At 40.8% G+C, this 12804-nt stretch overlaps 1 protein-coding gene across 1 annotated transcript in view; it reads left to right on the top strand.

Annotated features, from left to right (window-relative positions):
* Nucleotides 1-12804, top strand: part of NVL (nuclear VCP like) — a gene marked incomplete at its 3' end in the record, with an annotated part of 72819 nt that overhangs the window by 44717 nt on the left and 15298 nt on the right. Inside the window, exons 12-15 of the mRNA XM_080698563.1 lie at nucleotides 186-248; nucleotides 3704-3823; nucleotides 4811-4910; nucleotides 9657-9763. Coding sequence (XP_080554689.1) covers nucleotides 186-248; nucleotides 3704-3823; nucleotides 4811-4910; nucleotides 9657-9763 — 390 coding nt within the window. The remainder of the gene's footprint in view (nucleotides 1-185; nucleotides 249-3703; nucleotides 3824-4810; nucleotides 4911-9656; nucleotides 9764-12804) is intronic.

Raw genomic sequence — 12804 nt, forward strand, 5'->3', positions numbered from 1 at the left:
GAGAACCAGAGAAAAAACGATGGTTTGCTAAGGAGAAGCTTTCATGGCCCATGATGTGGGCTCATGAGCCAAGATAAATTATTTCAGTTTGTACTTGAAGATAAAAACCAGACAAGAAGTAAAATCCAGGCGCTTGGATGACAGTGCATTTGTCTTATTTGTATATTTCTGTTTCATCTTGCTAGGCTGTGGCAAATGAGTCTGGACTAAATTTTATATCTGTCAAGGGCCCTGAGTTACTAAATATGGTAAGTTGTTGTGGCATTAGCCATTTAAATTAGAAAAAATAGTGATAATTAAAATTATAGTATACAATGCTCTCAGATATTTGAAGTTTTCACAAGTTGGTAAAGTTGCTGTTAGGAATGAGGAGGCTGAGCCTTTCTGCATTCCTATTGGAAATAGATGCTTTTTTTTTTTTTTTTTTTTTTTTTTGTAGTACTGGGGACTGAAGCCCAGGGGCATTCTACCTCTGAGCTACACCCCCAGCCCTGTTTTTTTTTTCTTTATTTTGAAACCATCTTACTGAGTTGCAGAGGGCCTCACTAAGTAGCTGAGGCTGGCCATGATTGCTATTCTATCTCAGCCTCCCAAATGCTGGATTTATAAGCATACACCACCATGCCCAGCTTTATTTTTATTTATTTATTTGTTTATTTATTTTGGTGGCATTGGGGATGGAACCCAGGGGCTTCTCTACTTCTGGGCTATACTCTCAGACCTATTTTATCCTTTTTTGGAAACAGGGTCTCACTAAGTTACTAAGAGCCTCACTAAGTAGCTGAGGCTGGCTTCGAACCTGTGCGATCCTCCTGTCTCAGCCTCCCAAGCGCTGGGATTACAAGTGTACGCCACCACACCCGGCATAGTCATACATCTTAATGGGATACAAGATGGTAGAGGCATACATCACTCATTTAACCCTTCCCCATTTCAACCCCCTCCCTTCTCCTCCTCTTTCCATGTTTGACTTAGTGATTGACTTTGATGTGTTTGTGAATGTACATTAGATAATTTTTCTCTTTTATTCTTTATTTTGAAAAGGTCTCACTGAGTTGTAGAGGGCCTTGCTACGTAGCTGAGGCTCATCATGAACCTGTGATTCTCCTATCTCAGCCTCCCAAGTCCTGGGATTACCAGCATGTGCCACCATACCCAGGTATAAATGCTTTTTTGATTAAATCTGTTAACCTCTGATAACCTCTGAACCCGAGTTTTCATGCCTGCCATTGGAAATAATTTGTTTAAATTGTTAAGATTTGTTTTAGATTTATTTTAAAATTTTTGCTGTACTGGGAAAGGAACTTGGGGCATTGTACCTCCAAGCTACACTCCCAGCCCAATTTTTTTTATTTTTTATTTTGAAACAGGGTCATACTGAGTTTCAAAAGACCTCACTAAGTAGCCAAGGCTAGTGCTAACCATGATTCTCCTGTCTCAGCTTCTCAAATGCTGGGATTACAAGTCTGTGCCACTACACCCAGCTTTGTTAAGTTTGTAATATATTTACTTTGTGCCAAGTGTTTGTTAAACACTTTACATAGATTATCCTTCAACAGCCCGGTAAGGGATGAATTATTTTTCCCTCTACTACACAGATAGGAACCTGACAGGCTAGAAGTGCTATAATAGAGTTAAGATTTGAACCCAGGTTGTCTAACTCCTGATCTCTGTTCCCCTGTCCTGCTTCATCTCTCAAATTAGTAACTACTAATAAATAAAAAATACTTTAGAGGAAAGAAGAAGTCACTAAAATACTCTTTTTCTGTACTTAAACAGTTTGTAGCTCAAAGACTTTGAATTTTTATGTATTTATGTATGCATTTGTTTAGTGGTCCCGGGAATTGAGCCCTGGGTATGCCCTGAGCTATGACCTTTTATATTTTTATTTTTATTTTATTTTCAGTACTGGGGATTAAACTCAGGGGCATTTTACCTCCAAGCCTTGTTTTTTATTGTTCATTTTGAAACAGGATCTTGCTAAGTTGTTGAGGTGGCCACCAACCTGTGATCCTCCTGTCTCAGCTTCCCAAGTACTGAAATTAAAAGCCTGCACCACCACGCCCAGCTCACCTCTTTTTACTTTGAAGCAGGGTCTCACTATGTTGCTGAGATAGATCATGAATTTGCAGGCCTCCTCTGCTTCTTAAGTACTGGAATTACAGGCATGTGCCACTGTGCTCTGCTTTATTTTTTTTTTTGTTTCTTGTTCATCCCTATGTAAAATATGTAAGGAAAGAAATAAATGATTGTCTTATATGGAGTGTGTGTGTGTGTGTGTGTGTGTGTGTGTGTGTGTGTGTTATTGGGCATGTAACCTAGGGGAATTCTATCTCTGATCTATACCCCCAGCCCTATTTTGTTTTTACTTTGAAACGGTCTAGTTAGTTTGAGAGTCTCACTACTTGAAATTGTGATCCTTTATTTTTTTTTTAATTTTTCAGTACTGGGGATGGAACCCAGGGGTATTCTACCTCAAAACCACACACATTCCCCGCCCTATTTTTTTTATTTTGAAACAGGGTCTCACTGAGTTCTAAAGAGCCTCACTAAGTAGCTGAGGCAGGCCGTGAACTGCGATCCTCCTGTCTCAGCCTCTCAAATGCTGGGATTACAAATGTGCGCTACCACACTTGTGTCTGGTTTGTTTTTGTTTGTTTGTTTTGTTTTATTTTGTTTGAGGTATTGATGATGGAACTCAGGGCTTTGAGCTCAATGTTATAGTGCCCTGGGTTTAATCCCCAGGACCGCAAACCAAACCAATAGAATGCAGAGGATTTTTTTTGAGCTTGAAAAGGTGCTTGTATTCTACTTAGGTTTTATTTTATCAATAAGGAATTAATTAAAATAAGTTTAAATAGGAACTACTTCTATTAAATTGAACCATATGCAGTTGACTATTCTTATAGGTCAATAGTAGTTTAATATCAACAATTGCATATGGTTTAGTTTAATACTTGTTGGACTCCTGGCATCTAAATGTTATTTAAGCCTGGCATGATGGCAGATGCTTATAATCCCAGTACTTGGGAGGCTGAGACAGGAGGATTGCAGGTTTGCAGATAGCCTCAGATACATAATGAGGCCCTCTGCAACTTAGTGAGACCCTGTTTCAAACTAAAGAATAAAAAAACATTGCTGGGGGTATAGTTTGGAGGTAGAGTGCTGCTGGGTTAAATCCCTAGTACTAAACACTAAACAAAAGTCATTTAAAGTTGGATGGGCGGGTTGGCGCACTTGTGAGTTCACTGCTTGAAAGGCTGAGACAGGAGGATCGCAGGTTCGCCACCAACCTCAGGTACTTAATGAGGCCCTCTGCAACTTAATGAGACCTTGTTTCAAAAGAATAAAAAATGGGGCTGGGGTGTAGCTCGGAGGTAGAAGTCACCTGGGTTCAATACCCAGTACCGCAAATACAAAAACAATAAACATGGTGGTGTACACCTGTAATCCCAGTTCTTGGGAGGCGGAGAGAGGAGGATTGCAGGCCCAGTGATAGCCTCCGCAAGTAGTGAGTCTAATCAACCTAGTGAGACCCTGTTTCCAAATAAGAAATTAGGCCAGGGACGTTGCTTGAAGGTAGAATGAATGCCTTAGGGTTCAGTATCTAGTACCACACACAAAAAAAAACTAGTTTTATTAATTTGGCCGAAGTCCCCAGGTTGAACTATCTGCGTTTTATTTCTTTTCTGTGTATGTTTAGTATGTTGGTGAGAGTGAACGTGCCGTACGACAGGTCTTCCAGCGAGCCAAGAACTCAGCACCTTGTGTGATATTCTTTGATGAAGTGGATGCTTTATGTCCTCGAAGATCAGACCGAGAGGTAAGTATCACAGACTGGTGGTTTAAAGATTTTTTTCTGCCGGGCACGGTGGCGCACGCTTGTAATCCCCGTGCTTGGAAGGCGGAGACAGGAGGATCGCGCAGGTTTGAAGCCAGCCCCACTGGCTTAATAGACCCTGTTTCCAAATAAAAAAGTATAAAAATAGGTCTGGGAGTTGTAGCCCGTGGGAGTGTAGCCGGAGGTAGAAGGGCTTCCAGGAACCCCATTACCACCAAAAAAATAATAATAATAAAAAATAAATAAAGATTTTTTTCTCTCTTTCTTTCTGGGTTTTTTTTTTTTTTTTTTTTTTTTCAGTACTGAGGATGGAACTCAGGGTTATTGTACCTCTGAGGTATACCCCCAACCCTTTTTTTAATTTCTTATTTGGAAACAAGGTCTCACTGAGTTGCAAAGTACCTCATAAGTAGGCTATCCGCAAACTGTGATCCTCCTGTCTCAGCCTCCCAAATGCTGGGATTACAAGCGTGCGCCACCATGCCCGGTTTATTTTTTATTTGGAGACAGGGTCTCACTAAGTTGTCGAGGCTGGCTGCGAACATGTGGTCATCCTGTCTCAGCCTCCCAAGGACTTGGGTTATAAACATGCATGACTATACCCAGCTACTGAGATCCTTTTCAGAATAAAATAGGGCTGGGGGTGTAGCTCAGAGGTAGAATTCCCCTTGAGTTCAATACCCAGTACCAAAAGAAACAGAAAAGAAAGAGGAAAGAAAAAGAAACAGGGTCTCATTGTTTTGCTCAAGCTAGCTCTAAATCCTGGGCTGAAGTGATGCTCCTGCCTCAGTCTCCCAAGTACGTGGGAAAATGGGCACATCTCACTGTGCCCAGACATTGTTATCTCCTTTGAAAAAAGGCAATTCAAGTTAACAAATTTATTATTATGTATGGAAAAGAAAAGTTTGTGTTTTTTTTTTTCCCCTCTCCTTTGTTGAAGGCTGATGGAACTAGTGTTTTTCTTTTTAGACGGGTGCAAGCGTCCGGGTAGTGAATCAGCTACTTACAGAGATGGATGGTCTAGAAACACGCCAACAGGTTTTCATTATGGCAGCCACTAACAGGCCAGGTAAGAAAGAAGAATATCACATAGACAGATCTAAAAACCTGTATCATTTGTAAGCAGTATAATATCTATTCATCCTAGTAATGGAGGATTTAAATTTGGGCAATCCCGCCGGGCGTGGTGGCGCACGCTTGTAATCCCCACGCTTGGGAGGCTGAGACAGGAGAATCACGCAGGTTCAAAGCCAGCCTCAGCTACTTAGTGAGGCTCTCAGCAACTTAAATGAGACCCTGTTTCCAAATAAAATATAAAATGGGTCTGGGAATATAGCCCGGAGGTAGAAAGCCTCTGGGTTCCACGACTCCAGTACCACCAAAAAAAACAAAAAACAAAAAACAAAAAAACTTGGGCAATCCCTTTTTGTTCTTAATTTACAATAAAGCCTTAAAATGTTTTTGTGCAAGCTTTGGTAAAAAGCATATATTATCGCTATTATTACCTGAATACCATGAGATTTCTTTATCTTTATTTTTGCAGTACTGGAGATTGAACACAGGAGCAGCCCTATTTTTTATTCTTTATTTTAAAATGGGGTCTCACTAAGTAGCTGAGGCTGGCCGCAATCTATGATCTTCCTGTGTTAGCTTCCCCAAGTAGTGGGAGTATAAGCATGCGCCACCATGCAGGGCTATGAAATTGCTTCTGTGTGTTGATACTCAAAAATGTGTCTGTTTCAGGAGGATCGCGCAGGTTCGAAGCCAGCCGCGCGCAGGTTTGAAGCCAGCCGCGCGCAGGCTTAGGAGACCCTGTTTCCAAAATGAAAATGTAAAAATAGGTCTGGGAGTGTAGCCCCGAGGTAGAAGGGCTTCCAGGAACCCCAGTACCACCAAAAAAAAAAAAAAAATGTGTCTGTTTTTACTTTATTTTATTTATTGCAGAACTGAGGGGTTGAACACCCAGGGCATTCTACCTCCGAGGGATAACCCCAGCCCTATTTTTTCTTTTTCTTTCTTTTTTTTTTTTTTTTAATGTGGTACTTGGGATGGAACTCAGGGGCATTGTACCTCTCAACTACACCCCCAACCCTATTTTTTATTCTTTATTTTGAAAAAGGTCTCACTTACTTGCAAAGAGGCTGTCCACAAACTGCAATCCTCCTGTCTCAGCCTCCCAAATACTGGGATCACAAGCGTGCAGCACCACACCCAGCTGCCCAGCCCTTCAGCCCTATTTTTTATCTTTTTATTTTTTGTGGTGCTGGGGATGAAATTCAGGAAATTCAGGGGCATTCTACCTCCAAGTTATAATTTATTTTGCAACAAGGTCTCACTGAGTCTCAAAGGGCCTCACTTAAGTAGCTGAGGCTGTCCTCGAACCACGATCCTCCTGTGTCAGCCTCCCAAATGCCGGGATTACAAGCGTATGCCACCATGCATGGCCATTTTTTAATTTGAAGCAGGGTCTCACTAAGTTGTGGAGGGCCTCACTAAGTTACTGAGGCTGACCGTGAACCTGTGATCCTCCTGTCTCAACCTCCCAAGAACTGGGTTTATAAGTGTGTGCCACCATACCAGATATCTTTTCCTTTTTTCTTTCTTTTTTTTTTGAAGTACTGGGTATTGATCTCGGGATTCTACCTCTGAGCTACACCCCAACCCTACTTTTTATTTTGAAACAGGGTCTCACTAAGTAGCTGAGGTGGACTGTGAACCTGTGATCCTCCTTTCTCAGCTTCCCAAGTACTGGGTTTACAAGCATGTGTCACCTTGCTAGTTGTGTTATTTTTATTTTTATTTTTATTTATTTATTTTTTTTTTGGTGGTACTGGGGTTCCTGGAAGCCCTTCTACCTCTGGGCTACACTCCCAGACCTATTTTTACATTTTTTTTTTTTTTTTAATTTGGAAACAGGGTCTCCTAAGCCAGCGCGCGCGGCTGGCTTCGAACCTGCGCGATCCTCCTGTCTCTGCCTCCCAAGCCGCGGGGATTACAAGCGTGCGCCACCACGCCCGGCTAGTTGTGTTATTTTTAGAGAACAGTTGCTACACATATTTTTGGCCCTGGATATATTCTCAGAATTAGTGTCCACTGTTTCTCTCAAGCTTATAAGAAACAAGAACCAGAGTCTCACTGTATCTGAAGTTGAAGGTAGATTTTTTTTAAGATTTTTATATTGGGGCCATATTTCTGTACCTTTTTTAACTATTATTTAAAATTGTATCCAAGGTTAATCATTTTGTCAGGAATTTAGAAAAGGACGTCAGATAGCTTTATTTTGGATCCTAAATTCTCTTCATAATATTTAATACTTTGTCTTCTGAGCCACTATGTTCCTGCTATATTTGTGGTAACTGTGTCTGCTAGCAATAATAAAGTACTTTAAGTTGCTTAAATGATTTTGTCAGGCCCAATGTGGTGGTGTACACTTATAATCCCAGTACTTGGAGGCTGAGACAGGAGGATCACAGGTTCTTAGGTAGCCTCAGCTACTTCCTGAGGCCCTCTGCAACTTAGTGAGACTCTGTTTCAAAATAAAGATTAAAAGATATGGCTGGTGATGTAGCTCAGAAGTAAAATGTCCCTGGGTTCAATTCCCAATACCACCACAAAAAAAAAAAAAGATTTTTTTCAGTTGTCAATCTGGTATAATTTTTCCTTGTAAGTGACCATGAAAAACCAAACCACCATGAATTATCTACCATTTTATTTTATATTGAAAAACTGAAAGTTGGTATGGCAAATAAATAAACTAAAATGCAGTTCTGAGATGAAATGAATGATGTCAGAGCTCACTAGTTAATGAGCCAGTTCTCCAGAGTATCACATACACTCCACACTCCACAGGTGGTGATCTTAGGACATCTGCACTTGAAAAACCTGCTTCACACTGGGGGATTTCCAAGACATCTCTGTCTCAGTAGTTTGCTTGAGTAATTCACAGACTTGAGGAAAGCGCTTTACTAATAGAGTTTTATTAGGAAGGATACACATAGGGTTGGATGTAGGAGGAACAAAGAATTTCCTTGTCTTCCACTGTGCAGTTGGAGCCCACTACCCTCCCAGCACATCAGTGTGTTCACCTAGTAGGAAATTTCATCAAGCTTTGGCATCCAGAATTTTTTTTATTAACTTATTGGCCTTTAATCACATATGTGACCAGTCTTCATTTTGAAGCTAGATTATCTAGGAATCCATCATGAGTCATCTCATTAGCACAATAGAGACATTTCTTTCAGAAAATTTCAAGAATTTTTTGAAGCTCTGTGCCAGGAACTAGTGGCAAAGACCAGAAGTATTCTTTTGTTTTTTTCTTTTTTAAGATTTAAAGAAGTTTATTAGAAAGATAGAAATACAGAAAATAGAAATACAGCCCCATGCCAACATGGCATGGGGGGGGGTGACTCGAAATGAATACACCCGACCAGAAGTATTCTTTATTATACTCCTGTAGCCCTGGGCATGTATTACTTAATCTTCATGATAATGATAATATCTAATTGGCAGGATTGTCACAAAGGTTAAGTGATGTTGGTAATTTATCAGCCACAGTGATGGTAGATAGCAGGTTTTATTATTAATTATTATCACAGTCATGAGTAGTTTTGTTAATAATAGTGGAAAAAGTCATTAGGTTAAAAGATCAGAATCATCCTAGAAGAAATCTTGAGAGTCCCTTAAATTTAGACAAGAGTTGCCATGTATGGTGGCGCATGACTATAATCCCAGTACTTGGGAGACAGAGACAGGAAGATTGCAGGTTGGAGGCCAGCCTCAGCAAATTATCAAGACCCTGTCCAAAAATTAAAAAATTAAAATTAAAATTTGGACAGACTCACATTCTACTTTTCCTAAATAGACGTAGATATTTTCTAACATATTTCAAGAAGAAAGTCTGGCCTCCTGTAATTGCCTATTGTGTTTTTAGTAGTGCTTACCATTTTTCATGTTTATTGTAAACAATATTGTCTTTACTATTTTTGTGTGTGGTACAGGGGATTCAACCCAGGGACATTCTACCTCTGAGTGACACCCCCAGCCCTAACTGCCCAATTTTTTTTTTTCTTTTCATTACCAGTGATGGAACCCAGGGGCATGCTACCTCTGAACTACACCACCAGTCCTATTTTTTAGTCTTTTTAGGTTTTTTTTTTTTTTTTTTTTTGGTGGTACTGGGGTTCCTGGAAACCCTTCTGCCTCCGGGCTACACTCCCAGATGCCGGGCATGGTGGCGCAGGCTTGTAAGCCCCGTGCTTGGGAGGCGGAGACAAGAGGATCGCGCAGGTTTGAAGCCAGTAGCGCTGGCTTAACAGACCCTGTTTACAAATAAATATATTTAAAAAATAGGTCTTTTTAGTTTTTTGAAACAGGGTCTCACTGAGTTGCAAAGGGCCTAAGTAGCTGAGGCTGTCCATGAACCACAATCCTCCAGTCTCCACCACCCGAATGCTGGGATTACATTCTACCTCCGGGCTATACTCCCAGACCTATTTTATATTTTATTTTGAAACAGGGTCTCACTAAGTAGCTGAGGCTGGCTTTGAATCTGTGATCCTCCTGTCTCAGCCTCCCAAGCTCAGGGATTACAGGCATGCACCACCACACCCGGCCTTTGTTCTTTATTTTGAAAAAGGGTCTCACTGAGTTGCAATGGGCCTCAGTAAGTAGCTAAAGCTGTCCGCAAACTGCAGTCCTCCTACCTCAACCTCCCAAATGTTGGGATTACCAGTGTGCACCACCACGCCTGGCTAATTAAATTTTTTACAAAACTATTCTGTTTCATTTCTTTAAGAACTTTCCCTCCCTTCTTTAGATATCATTGACCCTGCCATTCTGCGGCCAGGCCGTTTGGACAAGACTCTTTTTGTAGGTTTGCCACCACCAGCAGACCGCCTTGCAATCTTAAAAACTATCACAAAGGTGAGTAAAGAAAATGGTATATTTTTGTATAGCTTTATGGTTAACTATAGTTACAACAAACAGTAATTTAGGGTAGCCAATTACTTTGTCTATTGTAACTTTCAATATATGTTTAGCCTGTATTTGGATTTTTGAAGACACTGTCCATTTTCATTTTCATTTGCTTTAAATAAAGGCAAACTAATTGAGGGATAATTGGAGTTAAATATTCAACTAATACATCAGAAATATATTCATAATTTCTATTCCATTATATTTTTTTGCTTTGGGAGAATTATCATCAGATAGTATTTGAAGTGGAACAGAAACATTTGGAGCTATAAAGTACATAGACGTAGGCTCATCAAAATCATCCAGAGAATACTTGAGTTTTGCAGCTATCCTGTTCAGTTCTACTCTTTATGTTGGTTTATGCCAACTCTGAATATACCTATATGGTATTGACTTTGCTGGGAGTTTTTGTTTTGTTTTTGGTAGAGGTAGAATGCCTCTGAGCCATATTTCCAACCCTTATTATTTTTTCTTTTGAAATAGGGTCTTGCTCAGTTGTTGAGGCTGTCATTGAATCTCTGATCCTCCCACCTCAGCCTCCAGGTACTGGGGATTACGGGCTTGCACCACTGCAGATTTTCAACAGGCCCCGCTAGGGGCCCCAGGCAGTTATGAGTGTGGGCGGAGTGACCAGTGATTGCAGAAGGGGCAGCTCCAAACCTCATGCCTGGCATTGTGACAGCATCCCACACTGAGCAAACCCTTCAGGGCTGATGTTTCACACAAATGTAAGCTTAATGGTATGTGTATCTGCTTGTATGTATGCTTCTGAAAATAGTTACTTCATAATTAATATATCCTGCTGGACATGGTGGTGCATGCCTGTAAATCCCAGCATTTGGGAGGCTGAGTCAGGAGGATCTGGGTTCGCGGACAGCCTCAGCTACTTAGTAAGGTCTTCTACAACTCAGACCCTGTCTCAAAATAAAGAATACAGCCGGGCCTGGTGGCACAGGCTTGTAATCCCAGTATTTGGGAGGCTGAGACAGGAGGATTGCAGTTCGCAGACAGCCTCAATGAGAGCCTGTTTCAAACATAAAAAGGACTAAAAAATAGGGGTAGGGGTGTAGCTCAAAGATCAAATACCCCTGGGTTCTATCCCCAGTATCGCTAAAATAAAATAAAATAAAAATAAAGAATACAAAATGTGGGTGGGAGTGTAGCTCATAGGTAGAATGCCAGTACCGCAAAAAAAAAAAAAAAAAAAAAAAACCAACAATCTATTTGTTAGTTGTGAAGCAAAACCATTAATAAACCACTCGTGAACTGACCATTTGACTGTTGTAAAGGTATGGGGTTTGTTGTTGTTTTTATTTTTGTGGTACTGAGGATGGAACTCGGGCATTCAGCCTCCAAGCTATACCTCCAGCCTATTTTATTTTATTTTGGAACAAGGTATCACTGAGTTGTGGAGGACTTCAACTAAATTGCTGGGGCTGGCTGTGAACCTGAGATCCTCCCATCTCAGCTTTCCAAGTACTGGGATTACAAGCATGTGCTGTCACTCCTGGCTTGTGTCACAATACATTCATTCATTCATTCATTCATTCATTCATTCATTCATTCATATTTAGTACTAAAGTTGAACACAGGGGAGTTCTATCTCTGAGCCACACTCCCAGCCCTACTTTATTTTTTAGTTTGAAACAGGGTCTCACTAGTTTTCTGAGAGTCAATACATTACATTTTCAAATCTGTCCTCCAACCTGGGATCTTCCTTTCTCAGCCTCTCAAGTACTGGGATTATAAGTATGTGCTACCACACTCAGCTGTCACATGTTTTAAATTGTTTACCTCTGTCATGTAAGTTAATTGGATTTTTTTTTTTTTTTTTTTGTACTGGTGGTGGAACCCAGTGGCTTTCTACTTCTGGGCTATACTTCTAGACCTATTTTATATTTTATTTAGAAACAGGGTCTCACTAAGTTGCTGAGAGCCTCACTAAGTAGCTGAGGCTGGCTTTGAACTTGTGCGATCCTCCTGTCTCAGCCTCCCAACTGCGGGGATTACAAGCATGCACCACCACACCCAGCTCGGAAATATTTTTTAATATTTGCTGTTGAATGCATGGCACTTTGCTAAGTGTTGAAATTCTGAGACTTTTCAAATTCCTATCATTTCTAATATCTCTGTTTTTTTTTTTTTTTTTTTTTTTTTTGTGTGTGTGTGTGTGTGTGGTCCGGGGATGGAACCCTTCTACCTCGGCTACACTCCCAGACCTATTTATATATATTTTATTTGGAAACTGGGTCTCTTAAGCCAACGAGGCTGGCTTCGAACCAGCGTAATCCGCCTGTCTCTACCTCCCAAGCTTGGGGATTATAAGCATGTGCTACCACACCCGGCTCTAAATATCTCTTTTTATGAGCTGAGGGAGAATTAATACCAAGGTCGGGTACATTTTTGTTTTTGTTTTTGTGTCTGTTTTTGGTAGAACCCAAAGGCATTCTACCTCCAAGGTATACCCTCAGCCCAATGCTGTGTATGTATGTATGTGGAATAGGGTTTTGTGTGTGTGTGTATTACTAGGGATTGAACCTCTCAGGGGAATACAGTTCTTTGAAAAATCCTAAGGAATTCCAGGTTTGAAATGGGAACGCACCTCAGGGCCCTGAAGAGTCCTTGGCTTCCGTGGTAAGAAGAATTTCAGCATGTACTAGTCAAAAACAGAGATGTTATCAGGAAAAGCGGGGATACGTGTTCAAGGGACAACATGGGCAGCCTCGAGAGAGAGCCAGTCTGCCCAGGGATGCATTTTATTTATTTATTTTGCTGTACCGGGGATTGAACCCAGGGGTGTTCTATCTCCAAGCTTTATCCCTAGCTGGTTTTTTTTTTTTTTTTTTTTTTTATTCTTTATTTTAAAACAGGTCTCACTAAGTTGCAGAGGCCTCACTAAGTAGTTGAGGCTGGCTGCAAACTAATGTAATCTTCATGTCTCCGCCTTCCAAGTGCTGGGATTTCGAGCGTTCACCACCACACTTGGCTTC

The sequence above is a fragment of the Muscardinus avellanarius genome (genome assembly GCF_963383645.1).
Source record: "Muscardinus avellanarius genome assembly, chromosome: 7".
Lineage (NCBI taxonomy): Eukaryota > Metazoa > Chordata > Mammalia > Rodentia > Gliridae > Muscardinus > Muscardinus avellanarius.